We start from the raw sequence: 18707 nt of genomic DNA, 5'->3' as shown, positions 1-18707 counted from the left end.
ATTGCAGAAGACCAGTTTTATGCAAATGATTTATTCAAATTAAGCATTTCTTTGCTATCGTGTGGAGGGGGCCCTTTGCAAGGATACACCCCCTTCCTTCCTTGTATAAAGGTAGAGGGGCAAACAGAAATCACAACATATTCTTTGCATGACCTAGATATGTTTGTGTTAGAGAGTCTATAAATATTTATGTGCATGTGTGAGTGTGGAGTGTATGCTACCATTTCATTTTTCTGCATTTCCAGCTCTCCATTCTATTCCTTGCACTTTGAATGAGGTCAAGAAAGAAATCATTAATATCTGTCAGCTTCCTTTATAACCCTTTGGAAAAAAATCTGTGTATATTGCACAGACAGATTTTCAATTTTCCCTTGTAATAAACAGATGCATTAGGATTTGGATGTAATTTAAAGTTGCGAAAAAAAACAACATTGAGATTGATGAATACATCAGTTGAGAAGACAAAAATACCTTGGTATCAGATGAAAGCCCCTCTTCAGACAGGCAGGAAATGAAATTAGTTCCCAGTAAAGTGTGGAGATGGGGATCGCTGTTCGGTTTGGCTGCAGGCTTTTTAGGACTAGATGCTACAGCAAAGAGGAACTGCTAAGGCTACAGAAATCTAATTAAAGAGCAAATGACCCCTTTGACATCATATTAATCTCTATCAGTGCCTCTTCCTTTCATTTCTCTGTAACATTGGGACATGAGTTTTAAGATTCCAGCCATGTTTGAAAACATGCTCTAATTGTCTCTCAAGGATCACACAGAGAAATAGTAAGTTATTATTAGAATCGGTTTTAATTAGACCTCTGTGCACTCAAGTCCTCACAGCTCAGTGTTTGCATTCCTATTTTTAATGAATGACTGCAAAAACAGATACTATTAATCCATTGGAAATAGTGAGGGCTTCATTTGACAATAAGGAAAATGTATAAAGAGCAGCTGGAACAAATACAAAAAAACACAGGATTTTGTAGATATATTCAGCCCAAACTTTCACAATGGAGACTGATTTTCTTAAATGAAACACGCATATGCAGAGCCAGGAAGCCAATTTGTTTGCTGTCTTCAGTAATGCATTCATGGTCAGTTGAAAAATATTTATTAAAGCAATATTTATTGATAAAACCTTTCTCTGTGTATAATAGCTAGATCTAAGCCCTTTTTTCCTCTTCTGAGAATGGACAAATTTAAATTGACTTAACTAAATAGTTGATTGGGCACTATTCAAAAACAAAAGGTTACGAAAGGTTTAGTTTAACATATTTACAATAGATATGAGAGCTGTTTCCAGGAAGATCCTGAGGCCATAGCTGCATAAATTATTTAAATTTAGACTGTTGCTTCACCTCTATAATTGCCATAGATGGTATTCCCACAATGCACTCATGGCTCTTCGTCTCCACAAAATGTAAATTCTAACTTTTGATGTGCCACAGGGCTATAAAATACAACCCTAGAAAGTAATATCCAGCTCAATGTTTCACGATCTTAATGATAGTATTCATACTATTATCATAAAATAATATTAATAATAATAATAATAATAATAATAATAATAATACTTACCTTACCTTCTACTTCTAACGAGTAACACAAGTAACATTTTAAGCTGTGTTACTGTATAGCCAGTGTAGTAAATTTTTATATTGAGATTTTATCGTAAATGTTCTGTAAATACACTTGGACATAAATGCATTTTATTGTGTTCAAAGGCAGTTGTGAATACACAGTATACACCAGCATGCCACAGCAAATGTGTCATAAATGTGATCCTTAGTGCTTTTGCTTGGAATAGTTATGTAGCATTAAATGGGCTGACACTTGACTGTGGGAATTTGATGTCACTTGTAGTGTAGGGAGAGTAGATGGTCAATTCATTGTAGCGGAGTCAGTTTTGGTTGATAAAATGAAGTCCTTATTAAATACGAGGCATATTGCCAGCTTAGTGAACAGTGGCTCGAGTGTTAGAATGCTGTGTAAAAGAAAAGCATCTTTCAGTATGCAAAGCTTTGTGGTAGTGTTTCAAATTGCACAGTAAAATGGTCAGTGTTAAATCAACTCTCGCAGAGTACATATGGTTTCTATTGGACTCATATGTACTATGCTGCAGCTGAATTAACACTGGGCATTTTACTGTGTGCCTCCCGTTAAGTCTAGAGATTAGCTCCAAAACTAGCAGTGGATTAAGTACACAGGTGAACAGTCTCACAACAATAAAATTTTGACATGCTTTACATTTTTACATGGCACTGCTTGTTAGACCTTTGTACTTTACTGTAATGTACTGTAGATTGTACTGTGTTTTGTGCATTGTGTCATGCTGACATGCTGACTCTACTTGTAACAGTATTTACAACATTTTTTGAGAAAGCATTATTGTACTTCCAGCCCATTAACCATATGTATGTAATAAATAAGTTCATTTAAAGAAAAACTAATGCTGAAAAAAACTTTTGTATGACCTGTTGCACTAGGACTGTAGTATATATTAATTTGTTTATTTAGTTACGTACAGCAATGAGGTCTGGAAAAGTTACCTGAATCAAAATTCTCTTTAAATGGATTTGTGCATGAGTGTCATTTAAGTTTTTCTTCCCCACTGGATTACAGAATAAATTTGTCTGAGGTCCAATTTAAAATTAGCATATTTCAGCTCGTACAGCTGTGTCAATCTTTAGAGGGGGAAAATGCTTAAACTGTGCCTCTCTTATGCCACTTGGAGTTTTAAGCTCTTGTCTTAGATCTTGCATTTATAGGAGTCGTAAATCCAGTATAGTGCAATAATCCTCATTCATTTTGCATATTTGTGAAGAGCAAACAAAAAAGGAAGAAAAACTGTGGTTCAACTTTGGTGAGCTAAGGCAGAGGGACGAATACAAAAAGACAGATGGTGCCTTTGTGATAGAATGAAGGAGAAGAATTTGGAGAACAATGAATGAATAGGTAGAATCTCAAAAGAAAAAAAACCCTGCCACCTGCTGCCTCTCTCTCTCTCTCTCTCTCTCTCTCTCTCTCTCTCTCTCTCTCTCTCTCTCTCCCTCCCTCCCTCCTCCCACTTTGGGATTAACTTCCCTTTCACATATTTTTCTGCTGGCAAGTACAGGAAAGCTCTTCAAATTAAAATACCTGATCTGCTTTTTTCCCTTCTCTTTCACTAATGTTAATTTATTATAGCTCCTTGATTTTTCCTTTTAATAAAAGTATGCCATCAATTGGTGTTTTATTGAATAACTTTTCAGCCTGGAAATTCTGACTGTTTGGTAAAATGTAGAACCCTCAAATGCTAATTATATTATACATAAATTAGGCATGATGGTAAGATTAATATGAGTTTAAATGAGTTTAGCGTCAGTGCAAATTGAGCTGACAGTTTTGTTTGAAAGTTTACTTTGACACAATCTAATGATACCAGCACAGTTTATCTGATAAACTTTATCAGGTAAACGAGGTGTCTCATCTAGTAGGCACCATCGCTCCTGTAGTACATTGTGGCCTTGCGGTATGACAATGGATGGGAAATTGGTTAGGGAAAAATATGTGTTTTTTTATGCTGTTGTTGTACAGGGTTTTCCACTTCAAGCAGAATTCCAGAACATCCTAAACTGCACATCCTCAGGGGGCCAGGTGGTGTCGCCCTCAATGGATTACATCCGTTCAGGGTGCAGGAATCCTTCTGCGCAGAGTGTGGACTGGACCACTGACTACTGCAGTAATGGGTAAGCACAAGTCAGCCATTCTCACTCGCATCCCCCCCCCCCCCTCAAGTCTGATCTTGGAGGCCATGTTTAGCAGCTCTTTGAGGGAAGAGCTAGTATTATCACTGTCACTTTAACAAAAAGATGTGCTTTTGTGTGTATAAATGAACACAATTTATTTTTTATTTCCAGAAACATGCAAAGAGACAAAGCTTTGTATCTCACCTGATCAAGACCTAATTCTGTTCTGTGGAGCTCCTGAAAATCGTTCTACCACCTTGACTGTGTTCACAGGACTGAGGCAGTTTTTTTTTTTTCATCTCAACACAAAGCCGCTAAGCACTTACAACTTTGTATTGTTTATCTGAGCATCAGAGGTGACCTGTAAAGAAACTGAAAACAAATCAGTCATTTCTTTTTTTAATTTAATAATAATGGAAAGCTGAAACTTAATTAATATACAGATTGAAACAAATTTGGACAACATGGCTTTTATGTTGATTTTGCTGTGGATTTGCGCTAGTACGCTGCCTTAGAAACTGTAGTCTGCACACAGATGAAATTTTAGAAGTCTTTTCTTTAAAAACTGGTGTTTATAGGAACGACTAAAGACTTAATGGCTTATTATAGCCCATATAGCAAGTTTGTAAATAGATTCTATGTTACACTCTCTTAGAGTATAAAAAATGAGCTTTTTTTCTTTAGGTACAGTGTGATTTGGAACAGGATGAGACAGGTTATTTAAGTCTTGAAAATGGTTATTAAATTGGAAAATCTTATTTTTGCTTAATTTGTAATGTAACAAACTGGGAAATTCCTATATTTTGCAAGAACATTTAGACTGTTCCCAAACCTGAAACAAAAGTTGGCATTTACCCACAGAGTAGCATGGAATATTTGGGAGGTTGAGAAAATACAATAAAAAAAGAAATAAAAAATGAAAGGAGAGAGTTTATTTTGTACTACATAGAAATGCTTTTTGTATCACTTCTTGTGTATTGATTAGTAAATGTCATTGAAATCCTCTGTGTATAAGACTGCCAAATGCTTATCTGGTGATTATTAGATGCAGTGACAGATTGGAGACTGCTAAATCATAACCTTGACATACAGCTGTGTATTATTATTATTATTATTATTATTATTATTATTATTATCATCATCACCATCATTTCTTGATACTATGTCTATATTTAATCTTTTTTATTGAATCTGTTGCGCCTGTTTATGAAATTATAAATATAGGTGTTTGTAAGTAACAATGTTAGCATCAAACAATGTTTTCTCTTTATTTTCAGCAGAACTGTTCCAAGCAACCATGTAAATATTTTATTCTTATTTAGTTTTTATTGTGTTAAAAAATAAAGTCCAACCTGCATTTTTGTGCAGTACTCACAAATTGTGTTCTGAGTCTTATTTATAGTTAGGAAAGTCTTGAAGTTTTTGTGATATTCGGGTGTGGAATTGGTTTGCTCGATTTAACATGTCCGTGAAGCCCTGTTTGGAAACTACTTTGCATGGAAATGGAGAAAAGGCTGTTTTTAAATTTGGTAGCCTAAAGTGGGTCCACAGTGGCAGAACACAATTGGCCTTGTTTAAATTTTCTTAGGTTACCATTACAGAAGCTTCTTGCAATAAGACATGGCTTCTATTTGTCACCAGTGAGATACACTTTCACTCTAATAGGCGCTAGCAATCTCCTGTTGTACTATGTGGACTGTAGTGTGAAATAGTGACTGGGTCACAGGCTAGTGCATTCAATGTGCCCTCGAACCTCTCATGTGCAGATGCAGATTACAAAGTAGCAACAATAGGCACAACAGTCGAAAATTGCAACTTGTCATCTTCATTTTGATTTCCATTTATGGAATTTAAGAAATTCAATATTTGAATGAAGTGGGAAAGCACTGCAACCTAATCCAGCATTGCAAACATAACCTGACTACAAAGGGATTGCTCACCTGTGCCAGTAGCATCAGTGATGTATGTGCTGAATGTGTTAAATATTGTGTGAAATTTGGTATGCAATTGCTTCCCTTCTGGGCCAGTTTAGTATGGTAAAACCATTAGAGGGAAACATGTGTACAACCTGCTGTCTCTCTTCCACAATGGCAGATTTATTCAGCAGTAAACATGAACCCAGTTCTTAAATCAAACCTCCACACCTTGTCTAGTTCTGGTAGATCTACTTTCTATTTTAGAAAAATTCTGTCTTAGATGAACAGGATTTTTTTTTTGTTGTTGTGACAAAAATATAATATAATTCTGAACAGTATATCAACAGGGTGCCAATGCATCTTTTGTGTTTAGCCCCCTAATTATAACTCAGAACACATTAGCTCAGTGGAGCTGGGTAGACAATAGACAAATGCATCAAGGGATCATTCCTGAAATATATGCTTGACAGCTTTTGAAAAGGCACAGTGACAACTGTTTAAATTAACTATTCATATATGCAGCTGGTTCATACAAACGACAGGACTTCTCTTCTGCGATGTAAGATGAAATAACAGGACTTAATCACATCACTGAAATGTTGAAGACAAAATATATATCTGGGTTGTGCGGTCATGCTTCCAGATATAATTTATACATTCCAACATCAGTATCTAATTATCAAAACAAAGTAGAGAAGAGTAGTTTTTTTCGTATTGATTTGGAGTGTGTGCATGTACATGTGTGCATGCTTGTACTGCAGTGACACGCACATATACATATAAAAACATGGATATCGATCGAGTTATTTCTTTGCTATTCCGCAGTGTGAAATATCAGTACAGTGCTGATGGCTGAGCAGATAGGGTGGATCAGAAGTTTGTATTTTAGGTGATAAAATAAAACATTACTTATAAAGGATTAGAATCTGCTGTTAGTGAGCTCACACAAAAAAAAAAAAAAAAAAACCTTTCCAAGCAATCACCAAATAATGTATAGTTCAGCGTACAATTATAACAAGATAAGATGAAACTTTAGTGTCCGTTTTCACGAAAGTCTGTCTTGCATCACAAGCTCCAGCAATCTTCATAAATATAGTGATACATGAAAAATAAAACCATGATATATGCATGAAAACAAAAACAACAGACAATGATGACATGCACATAAAAAAATAAAATGCACTGTCCATGTGTGTGCATGTGAATTTGCATGGAGTGTGTGGGTTGCATGTTCACAGTTCATTGTGTGTGTGAGTCCATTTGTGTGTGTAAGAGACCATTTGTGTGTGTGAGAGAGAGACTTCACAGTCCATGTCAGTGTGTGCATGGGGGGGGGGGGTGTATGATCATCACCTTGCGCTTCTCTGTTTGCTCTACGGTGTTATGGAATGAGGAACAAAAGAGTGCCTGTACTTAACCTTCCTACAGTTTGGCACTCTAAAGCGCTTCCCAGAGAGCAGAAGCTGGTATTCATCATGCAGGACATGAGCAGGGTCCTGGGCGATTTTCTCAGCCAGTTTGGGGGTGCGCTCAGTGCAGCTGTTTAAGAAAGAGTCCTCCACAGAATGACCCACCACTGTGGAGCAGATCCTCAGCAGCCGTAGAATCCTAGCCTTCAGCTGGTCTGAGAGGCCACTGAACCCTACCGATCCTCCATACTGCAGGACGCTTTGTATGGTAGAGCAGAAAAATAGAGTGAGGATCTCTTTACTGGCTCCAAATGACCTCAGTCTCCTTAAAAAGCACATTCTCTGCTGTACCTTATTGCAGATGAAATCCATGTGATAGTTCCAGGACAGTTTACTGTCTTTGAATGATGTTGTGTGTTTTATGGGTTGGTTGTGAATGTTGTGAGCAGTGTGGGTGCCCTGTGCGGCTTCGAAGATGATTTCCTCTATTTTGAGGGTATTGAGGATGAGGGCATTTTGGTCACACCACTGAACCACTGTGTTGACACTGTCCAGGTAAAGGTCTGTCTCCTCCCCCTCCACCATTTCACATAGTCCTGCTGGTAGTTCCTACATCTCAGATTTAAAAGCTACATATATTCAGAGCCATTGATGCCTCTTAGGCCTTTGTCTACTGCCAAAGAATAATATATATCATTAGGCCAAAATATTAAGGGTGTTTATTTAAAGCAACCCTTGGGCTATCATCAAGTAGAATAACATCACTGTAGCAACCTCAGCAAAACTGACCTTTAAATAAATGTTTTTAGGTTAATATCATTTAGATTCATAGTCATGTAAAATGTATATTACATGAAGCATCATATTTAAGCAACACAAGAAATTGGCCATATTTCAGGGAGAAATATTTATTAATTGCATTCAGGTTTGCATGTGAGTATATGTGTGTGCATGTACACTATGTGTGTGTGTGTGTGGGGGGCGGGGGGGGGGGGCAGATCTGGTAAAAGAACATTTCTTTTATGGTTTTCAAGGAAGCATGCATCTCCTTCCAGCAAGAAGATTTCTGGTATCCGTAGGGGAGCTGAAATAATCAGGAAGCAGATTTGTGAGCTTGTCACCGATGCTGTCAAAAGCTCCAAACAGAGATGCTCCAGACTGATGCTGCTGAAGTGGAGAGTCCATTTACAGAAAGCTCTTACCATGATAAACCACATATACGCTTGCAGTCAAGGATTCCAGGGGTAAATTATTCTTCCATCTTGTCCATACATTTCTCATTAGATTGTGTCATGGTAAATGTGTGCCTCATGATAGTTCCATCCTCTCAAGCAATAATGGAATGTGTGGCTTTCTGGTACACCAATCTTTTTCAACATAAGAATATATTAAGATTTCTTTCTTTTAATGATGGGTTCATTGCATTTGTAAATGTGCAGAACTGGATTTCATCATATTTATGTTGGAGTTTACTGTATACACCATGCATAAATGAAGTCTGAATCTCAATGGTTGTCTTGGTCAATGGAACTGAAGCCATTAATACAGCTAGACATTTTCACAAACAATGGCACCTTAATCCCAGTTCAAACTACCTAGAAAATATGCTGGCAACTGATTTTGGGAGGTGAACATGAAAATGATGACTGTAAGGCATGGGGATCAGGCATTATTGAGTCGGTGACAGTATTAAAAGGTTGTAGATACAATAGAGCTTATATTCTCAGACATTTCTCCCATTTTCTCACGCCTGTCATATGAACACATTGTAGCTGGAGGTTTTGGCACATCTCAGGACCCAGGGTACCTAGACACTGGTGAAAAGACAACAGTCCCGAGGTCTAGAATGAGGGAAGACAGATGATGTTGAAATATGAGAAATTAGGGGGTGGTGCAGCCGTGTTGCAGTGTGCTTCTTCACTTGAAAAATGGCCCTGTGAACAAATGGCCCAATTTATGCAGAGTACTACCACTACAGTCAACTTCCCCTCAAGAGGAGTCCCTGGGAGAAATTGCCATCTAAACAGAAGGACTGACATGCAACCCTCAGTGTACTCTCCACCAAACATGCTCTTAACTTCAAGCTTATTAGAAGTGCTACTGAAAATTTAAATTAATAAATAAGGTTTGCCTTGACATGTCTCATCAAAAACATTAATATTTACAAATGTGTATATTTGTATTAGTAGTAGCTAGGTCTGTGTCGGTAGGCTCAACTAGAAATTATTCATTGAAAATGTAACTGACATTCATCAGTAAATGGAAAGAAATACTTATTTTAAATTCAAAATTTTTATTAGGTATGAAATGTATACAAGTTCAATTTATTTAATATCTGAGAAATCCAAAATGTCTCTATTTTTCTTTGACAATAGCCACATCACCATTTGTTTGATCATGAGAGGGGTTAACTGTGCATAAACACTAACATAACCATGAAGGACAAATGGGTCTTTGCTTTCTTATTTTTAACTTAAATACTGCAGAGAACCAGAAACAACACACATTCCTATACAAATTTCTATTTACCTTTTTTTTCTTTTTTAAACTCTTGAGGTTTTATGTAATTAACAGATCCCCTTGAGTATTCTCTGCTTTTCATTCATTGTCAGTTAGTTCTAACATTTATAAATGGATCCATTCATTGGGTTGACAGGCTAATTATTTAGTTGCAGATCTGGCTTGTAGTGCTCAGGGGAGTCTTCGTGGGTAGACATTTTTTTCAGTAATTAAAATATCCTTTGAAGGCCACCACATGTAAAATTGAATAGTTTAGGTTTGATTTATGATTTATCCTCTGATTTCCTTAGTTTGCCAAAATGGAAAAATAAAATGATTGGCATACACTTGCCGATATACTTATAAAGGTAATAGCATTATACAGCCTAATTTATTTCAATGAGCCAAGTGGTGTCTTACAACACACTGCCCTACTGAAATTGAACATATTTTAAATTGGCTCCCTCAGAGTAGTCCAACAGACTGTGGCTGTGCTCAAGAAAATTTATTATAAACTTTTTCAAAAATAAATATGGACTAATTAGACATAAGAAACATTGAATTTGAGGCCCCATTCAGAGGATTCATTACTAAGACAGAATACAATACAATGCGTAATTAAATCATGGCCCACTGTAAATTGCTTAAATAAATCAGAATATATTTTATTAATTTTACAGCATGAAGAATGGAAACCCCATAAATAACTAGTGCAGTGTAGATTATTATTATTTATTATTACTATTATTATTAGTAGTAGTATAAATAATAATAATAATAATAATAATAATAATAATAATGATAATAATGACCATAATAATAATAATAATAATAATAATAATAAATGTAAAATAGGCTAAACGTTCAGTGAAACAGCAGTGTGGAGGATAGAAGACTGAATAATAATAAGTTCAAAGTTCAAACTTTTTTCAACATTTTTTTCTCTCATTAATTTGGCATTACCAGTTGTGCCTCTTGAGTCAGCAACTTGTCACCACAAGCAAGCAGTAGCGAAGCTGAAGCATAATGCTCTCATCCACAAACAACTAACTGTTTCAAACCCTAACGGCCAATCAGATACCACTCACTGACACACACTACCTTGTGGTTGGCTTTGTTGTATAATGTACTGGTTAACTTTGAGAACCCAGTTCACCTTATATCTACCCAGTTCCTCATGGGATGAAGCCAATTGGCTCTGGAAACTAGTGTGGACTACAGGTCGTAACTGGCTAATGCCATAATCCATGCTCAGATCTGCAATGCTTAAGGTTCACATACAAAGCTTAAACAAGCATATTTAGATAAGGACCAGAGTCATTTCAGACCAATGAGAGAATTACTGACCTTGTCCAGGTTTTCTTTGGTGCAAAGCTAAACATAATTCTCCTTTCTGAAGTATATGTTCGCTGAGGAAAATATAGCTTCAATACAAAGGCATGGCCCCTCCCTACATTTTTTCCACACTCAACCATAACAACTGCAGCATTCACCATATTTTGATGATGACTGAAAAGTGCATCAATGCATAGATCTTATGTCCAGAAAATGTATCACATTAGTACATAGCTGTTATCACAGTGGTGCATAGTAGTAGTACTGATGCATTGAGCAATATACAGTAAAGTGCAGTCCATAAGTAGCTGGACAGATACACAATTCGTCTTGGGACTGTACTCCAGCACATTGGATTTGAAATGAAACAATGAATATGAGGCTAAAGTGCAGCCTGTCGGCTTTAATTTGAGGCCATTTACATCCATGTTGGGTTATCCATTTTGAAATTACAGCCCTTTTTATACACATTCCCTCATTTTAGGGGAACAAAGGTATTTGGACAAATAATATAATCTGAAATAAAATCTTCATATTCAGTACTTGGTTGCAAATCCTTTGCATTCAATGACAGCCTGAAATCTTAGACTTACAGACATCACCAGATACTGGGTATCTTCCCGGGTGATGCTCTGCCCAGCCTATACTACAGCCATCTTCAGGTCTGAGGGTTTTTGCCTTCAGTCTTGTCTTCAGCAAGTGAAAAGCATGTTGAATTCAATTTAGGATGGGTCATTGAATTGGCCAGTCAACAACACTTCACTTTTTTCCCCTGGAAAACTCCTTGATTGCTGAAGCAGTATGTTTGGGATCATTGTCCTGCTGCAAAGTGCCATCCGATGAGTTTTGAGGCATTTCGTTGGACCTGCACAGATAGGATGTTTATATACACGTAAGAATTCATGATTCTGCTGCCATTAGCAGTCACATCAAAAATGAAGACAAGTGAACCAGTTCCAGGGGCAGTCACACATGCCCAAGCCATAACACTACCCACTACCCTCCACCATATTTCACACATGGGGGGGGGGGGGTGGTGTGTTTTGAATCATGAGCAGTTCCTTTCTCTGTACTTTCCTCTTTCCATACGCATCTCATCTGTCCATAAGACTTTGTTCCAGAACTCTACAGTTGTATGTACTTTTAAGAAAACTAACCTGGCCATTCTGTTCTTGAGGCTTACCAGCAGTTTGCATCTCGTGCTGACCCCTCTGAGGTTATGTTGGTGTAGTATTCTCTTTATAATAGTCTTTGACACACCTATTCCTACACGCTGGAGAGTGTTCTTGATCTTTTCAACAGTTGAAAAGGGATTTTTCTTCACAACTGAAAGTATTCCTGAGTCATCCACTGCAGAGTCTTCTGTGGTCTAACAGGTCATTTTCTACTGCTGAGCTCACCAGTGCATTCTTGCTTCCTAACAAACAGTTGATTTTTACACACTCACTGCTTTGGCTGTGTTTCTGATCGATTTACCCTGATTTTATGACACTTACCTGGTCCTTATGTTGAGAGACAACAAGACTCCAAATGTAAATCCCATACCTAGAATCAATTCTAGACCTTTTGTTAGCTTTATTGCACATGTACTAATGATGCAACAACACACAGTTGGCCAAGAAACAAATGAGTGGCCAACTGTCCAATTACTTTTGCTACTCTAAAATGGGGGTGGGGGGGCTATGTATAAATTAAAGGAACATCACAGTAAAGGCACAGTGTATGCCAATGACTTCAACTATGTTGCCTTTGTTTTTGTGTCTAATCTCGTAAATAGGATCTTATCATTCAGTCAAAGGTACAGTGAAATGGAATTAAGCTAAAATTATTTATATTCTTATCTTGAGCATATATCATTTCTGGATAATTTTATTTCTGTTCTTAAACAGCTGAAAAACAAATACAAGTTTGTAGAACCACATTAAAAATATTTTGTGAGCTACAGAATGTGTGTGGGGAAAACCCAAAGGTGTTTAGAACAATGACCTGAGTCAAATGAAGAAAAAAGGGTAGAACAATTTTTTTGTCCGCAAAATAAAGAAATAAGACTTTTTTTTAAGAGGCTCGTATTTTTATTTCTTAAATGACTTGAAGTGCAAGTAGCAGTCATTTTGTCTTCAGTTTCTATAGACGGTTTAAAGCTTTCATTTCTGAACTTTTACTCCACTAGATGAAAAATTAAGTATTTTTTTCCCCAAAATCGAAATTTTGCACACCCATTTAGTCATCCAATAAAACTTTTTTTAAAGTTTCACTTTCCAGTTCTAATAATATTTGTGAGGTCAACTATATCTGTTAACTGATATGAACAGTTAACTTCTAAATTATTATTATACCCCCCCCCCCCTCCCACCAATAAATATGGCCATAAACAATGTTTGTGTTTAAGCATTGATATTTGCATTATGAAATGCCTTTGACTGTGTTTTTCATTTTAGAAATAAATTAAATATATGCTGGAAATTTTGGAACATATTTTTATGTCTGGAGAATGGTTGAAAGAAATTGAATAAATAATGAATATCATATACATTTTCAGATACGTAACCAGCAAGTACTCACATTTCCCTCACAGCATGAAGTATGAAACACGCATGCACCCGTGTACGCACACACGCACGCACACACACACGTACACACGTACACACGCAGTGTATCACACCCTTGATTGTTCTGAGGAAATTGTCCTATTTCCTGTTTCTACAGCTAAGAAACACAGGTGTGATTGCCAGTACTGCTGAGATCAGTTAGACTGATAAACTATAAGCCTGGGCACACCTTAACCTCAAACCACCTGACCAGAAAACAAAAATGAAGAAGAAAACATTTTCAGCAGAACTGGGAGAGGCCACATGAATATGACAAAAGAATGTTCTTCACTGAGCTTGATTGTCAGCTATCTTGTTCCATTCAGAAGCTCAAAATGCAAAAGGGCCAGTGGTCATTCACCAGCTGTATTTTTTGTAAAATGCTGTTTATCACTGAAAAGGCACAGGTTTGATTTCCCAGATGACAACAAGCAGTAGCTGTTGTCTCTTTGGGCAAGAAACTAATTCTATAGTGCCACAGTACACATTCAGCTTCATATCTTCATAATGTACAATATATTAGCTACATGAAACTTCTCAAAAGAGCTTTTTTTTAGTCAAACAAATAATATAATAAATTAATTGTAGATAATTAACCGAGAAGAATCTATCTTTATTTATTTTACAAAGGGCTTAACATTTTGTAGGGTACAGGAATTATAAGAACTGGAACAGTACATGCTTTAATTCGTTTCCCTCTTCTTTGGAGCACAGCGAGTGAGAAGCAGTGTTTTAGGTCTCAAAGCCTTTGGCAGGCTGCAGGGAAAACGACATCATCTTTCTGCTCACTGATGCGGTGTGGAGGTTGAGATAGTTGGCAGATAACAGCTAAATGACTTGAGATGTGCTTGGATGATCTAACATAGATTTGGTGTTGGGGGATTGTGCAGTGAGCACTAACAATGAGGTCTGGTCTCTTCAGGATAGCTCTTTATAATACATCTTTAGTTCTTTCAACCAGTCTTTGTTCAAATTAGTGTAAATGGCAATAGCCTCAATGTCAAACCATGAGATAATAACATACCATCACAGTATACTCATTCAGTATGCAATGTCAACATTGTTTACAGTAAAAGTAACTACTTTTAATTGAGGATTCTTATTCCATACATTACATACAGCATACACATTTTATTATTTTACATTCATTGTACTAAACATTGTACTATTGCATTACACATTTAGGATGCTAGTATCACCTTGACCAAATCAAAAGTCAGGATTAATCTCCTGAAGTCAAATCAAAGTAGATTCCTCTGATATATTTCCTAATGATCTGAGCTGGCATTGGGATTTCAAGTGGAGCTGGTGACCCGTATCTAAAGATAGTGATGGTCCACTGCTAAAGATGAACTCGCATGTCAATTTTGATGGAATCAACACCACTCCAGACTTCATAAAATCTCAGATTTTAAGTATGGCAAAAGCATGAGGTGGGCTAGCCCTGCATGCAGTATATCCAATGAGACTTTTTGAGACACACATGTGCTGTGTCAAATTGTATGATTGGTGATCCGTTTTTTGTTAAATGTGAAAATGTCATGTGAAGATGTTTTTAAACGAGCTTGGTTTCTGAATGAATGAATGAATTGCATTCCAACGTTCCAAATGACAGGGTTAAAATATTGGTTAGCTATTTAAAATTAAATCTTTACAGTTATTGGTCCCTGGTCTGTGGTTTTTACCCATTTGCAAATGAACTGGACAAAACTGCTGGACATAAAGAATTACAATGTATCATTTATAAATATAAAATTGCAAAAAATGAAGAATCAAAGACCCAGTTTCCCTGGCCACCCTAACACAGATGATGTGTGCAGAGAGAAAGATAATTAGTTAGTACAGTATTGCAAAGCTTGGTATTTATGGAAAATTTATGATCTCCTTTCAGCTACTGAAATTGTTTAATCAAGTTGAGGTGAATTGAAAAGCATAAATTTTAAATGGCAAAGTCTGCTGAGTGTGTCACTTGACTTTATATATGAAGTCATTTCCTCACACCTAGCAAAATTCGGTTAGCTGGAATTGCTGTGCTGACCTTCCTGAAATATGATTCTCAAAAAATATATATATATGTTCGTAAAACATTGCTCTGTGGTAATGAAATGGTTTTTGGCAATTACCAAGAGGCAAGAGAGAATACAAATCCATATCTTTCAATCAGCAGAGGAATAAAGGCAGAATACAATAGCCTACCTGTGCATTGTGTTTACCGCATATTAATTTCACATTCAGCAAATGGAATTTGATTCTACAAAGGATCTCAGGAATTATGTCACTGACACTGTCAACTGACTGATACAGAGATTTTATCATGCCAGCATTAAAGACTGACATCATCATGCGGCATTTTACAGCATTGAAAGTATGTGCAATTTAAATGTAGCCTTATGTTGCAGTGCACAATTTGATTTGTACTGTATTTGCTTTCAAAAACCCATTGCATGCATTTTTATCAGTTTAATGGTAAAATAAGTTATATTACACAAATGCATCTGAAGCACATATTCTGTATTTAAAACACTCATTTTAACATGTTTTACTAACTGAACTGAACAGATCATATGGCCAAAGCAAACAGAATTTTACTGAATGTATGTTTATAATACAAGCTGTCTTAATATTAATTTAGAGTTAATTCACTATTTACAAAGGCACAATATTATCATTTGAGATGGATATGGGAAAAATGGTGCGTGCATGTGTGCTTGTGCATGCTGATGGGTGCGTGTCATTTTAATGCCTGTTTATTGTTTTTTTCATACCTTGAACATATCTGTGCATTTTTATTTATTTATTTTCTTTTTTTGTATTACTGCTATGGATCTTAAGATATAACGATGACTAGTTTTGCCATTTGCCATTGCGCCTATTGGACTCTTCTGTTTTGATTCAACTGGCCTGCCCTTGCTCAACTATTGCATACTACTGCCATCTGGTGTTTAAAGATTCAAAAAACCTCTCTACCACCTTTCTATGTCTTCTTGTTTCGTTCCCCCTTAATCGCCACTGATCTCTGATCAGCGTTGGGCATGTGTCCACTTGCTGATCACTGATCCAAGGTCAGGAGAGATCAAGGGAATAAACAGACAGCCATTGTTTTTTGTCCACCTAGAAATACAGGAAGTGTTTGTGGAGGGCTGTGAGTAATCACTTTGAACAGCAGGTGGTTGAACAATAGAGCACAGAACAAGTAAAAACAAGAGAAACTGCTCCTGTTTAAACAAGCTTTCCAAAAATAAAGCACTCTCAATCATATCAGTGTGGGCCGGCTGGGAATTGTATAATTAGTTGATGAATGCTCATTTTAAAATGCAGTTTTTTTTGTTTTGTTTTTTGTTAATCAAAATTGAATGATTGCATTTTTTTTGTTTGTTTTTTTATTGTAATGGTTTTTCCCTTTATTAGTCCATATATTTTGTTGTGAGTGGAAATGAAAGCAATACTCCATTCCACATTTACAAGGCTCAAAAGGTGGCTTGGCCATTAATATGGTTTCAATGGACAAAGATTCACTGACTCTTTCTCCTATTGCAGCATCCATTAGCCGCTAGTTTACAATTACTTCCCCAGAGACATCAATTTATAGAAACGGGTGTGTATGGATGGCTGGTTATCTGGAGCAGAATTCCGTTTAACAAAGATGTTACTGATGCTTCTTGACAAAATACTCATTATCAAAACCCACTGGAGCATTGCTACTGCTTATGAGCACGACACACCAATGTTATGGCCAGGATTACATTTCAGTTTACAAAATGTGAACGTGAATGCGCAAATATAAACTGACACGTTTACTTGTGAGTAAAATATTAAAAGGAGTGCTGCTATATGAATTGTTAGTCTCACAAAAAAAATAAAATAAATTCATTAAAGCTGCAAGCGGCGTTGGGAGGGGTCCAATCATTGGCACTATTGCGCCCCCTATTGAGCGATTTTAAAAAGGTTTTGTCCTCATGATCATATACCTTCAACCAACATATCTACTGAATACCATGATGATTGTATAAAATATTGATGACTCATGGCCAATTTTGTGCTAAGAGACGCGCTTCGTCGAAGTTCGAGAAGTTCGTCGGTTGACAGCGGCCATACCGTTTATCTGACTGGGCCCATTTATTTTGCGTCTATGTAGATTGTTCCCCTGAGGCTCTGTATCCAATTTGGCGATTGCGTCGCCATGGATGTTTCCTAGCCGCTTGCCGTAAAGGCCTTTACTATGTCGTAACACTTAGATGGCATGTCGTAACACTTAGATGGCCCGGCGCGTATGTACAGCTGCAGCGCTTCCGCGCAGCAATTAATAAAAAAGTCAAAATGGCGGGCAAACAATATGGCGGACATAGGTGGTCTCAATAGCAAAAGTTGTAGAGCACATTCAGATGCATAGGTTGATGAAGTTTTGTGTTGATCTGACTTACGGTGTGGGAGTTATGGCCTTTTAAGCATGACCCTTTGTTATAGCGCCACCATCTGGCCGACATAGGTGATTTGTAGTGAATTTGGTTGGTCTAGGACTTATGGTTGCTGAGCCTCAGGCACTTTTAGCAGAGAAAAATAAGAATAATCCTAACAGATACAATAGGGTTCCAGCAGCTTCGCTGCTTGGACCCCTAATAATAATAATAATCCTAACAGATACAATAGGGTTCCAGCAGCTTCGCTGCTTGGACCCCTAATAACATCTTAGCTTTGCTGCTTTTATGCTTCCTTACCCATTTATGCACATCACATACAGTACACACTTTTAAATTTAACTGTACCAAAGAGGAACACTGTGCTTTAATCAATACGTCAGCATACAAAACAGCTTAGAAAAATGGCGATCTTTCTTTGCGACTACAATGCCAAGAAGGTAACCAAACCCTGCGAAGCATCAGAATTGAGCATGGTTCATTAACCAAACCCCCTGTTTTTAGCACACAATGCCTGACCCTGTTGCAGCAGGTGCCAAGGAATTACAGCGAGTCTGCTCCTACCCACAGAAAATAACCCCTAGATGGCAGCTTACCATCTGACCTCTGATAGCAGCAGAAGTATTTATCCAGGACTCCGATCACATGCCATGGATCTCACATTTCCCTACTTTGTGGGTAAGAGGCTGTTATGCTCAGTACTGTCTTCTGGCTAGCCTTTTTCCATTGTAAAGGTGCTTTTAAAATATTTGTATCGTATTGAAGGTTCAAGGGGTTTAATTAGGAGCTAATAAATATCAGAAAGAAGAAACATACAGAAAAA

General features: G+C 36.9%; 1 protein-coding gene across 4 annotated transcripts in view; it reads left to right on the top strand.

Moving 5' to 3' along the window:
• tox (thymocyte selection-associated high mobility group box) overlaps positions 1-5100 on the top strand; it is a 71274-nt gene extending 66174 nt beyond the window's left edge. For all 4 annotated transcript variants that reach the window (XM_064332948.1, XM_064332949.1, XM_064332950.1 and 1 more), the window contains 2 exons: positions 3571-3722; positions 3894-5100. In XM_064332948.1, the coding sequence (XP_064189018.1) occupies positions 3571-3722; positions 3894-3930 (189 nt within the window). In that variant the 3' untranslated portion in view covers positions 3931-5100. The remainder of the gene's footprint in view (positions 1-3570; positions 3723-3893) is intronic.
• The last annotated feature ends 13607 nt before the right edge of the window (positions 5101-18707 follow it).

Source organism: Anguilla rostrata, chromosome 4, assembly GCF_018555375.3.
Source record: "Anguilla rostrata isolate EN2019 chromosome 4, ASM1855537v3, whole genome shotgun sequence".
In the NCBI taxonomy this organism is placed as follows: Eukaryota; Metazoa; Chordata; class Actinopteri; order Anguilliformes; family Anguillidae; genus Anguilla; species Anguilla rostrata.
Note: the sequence above shows the minus strand (reverse complement) of the source record. Positions and strands in the feature narration are given on the sequence as shown.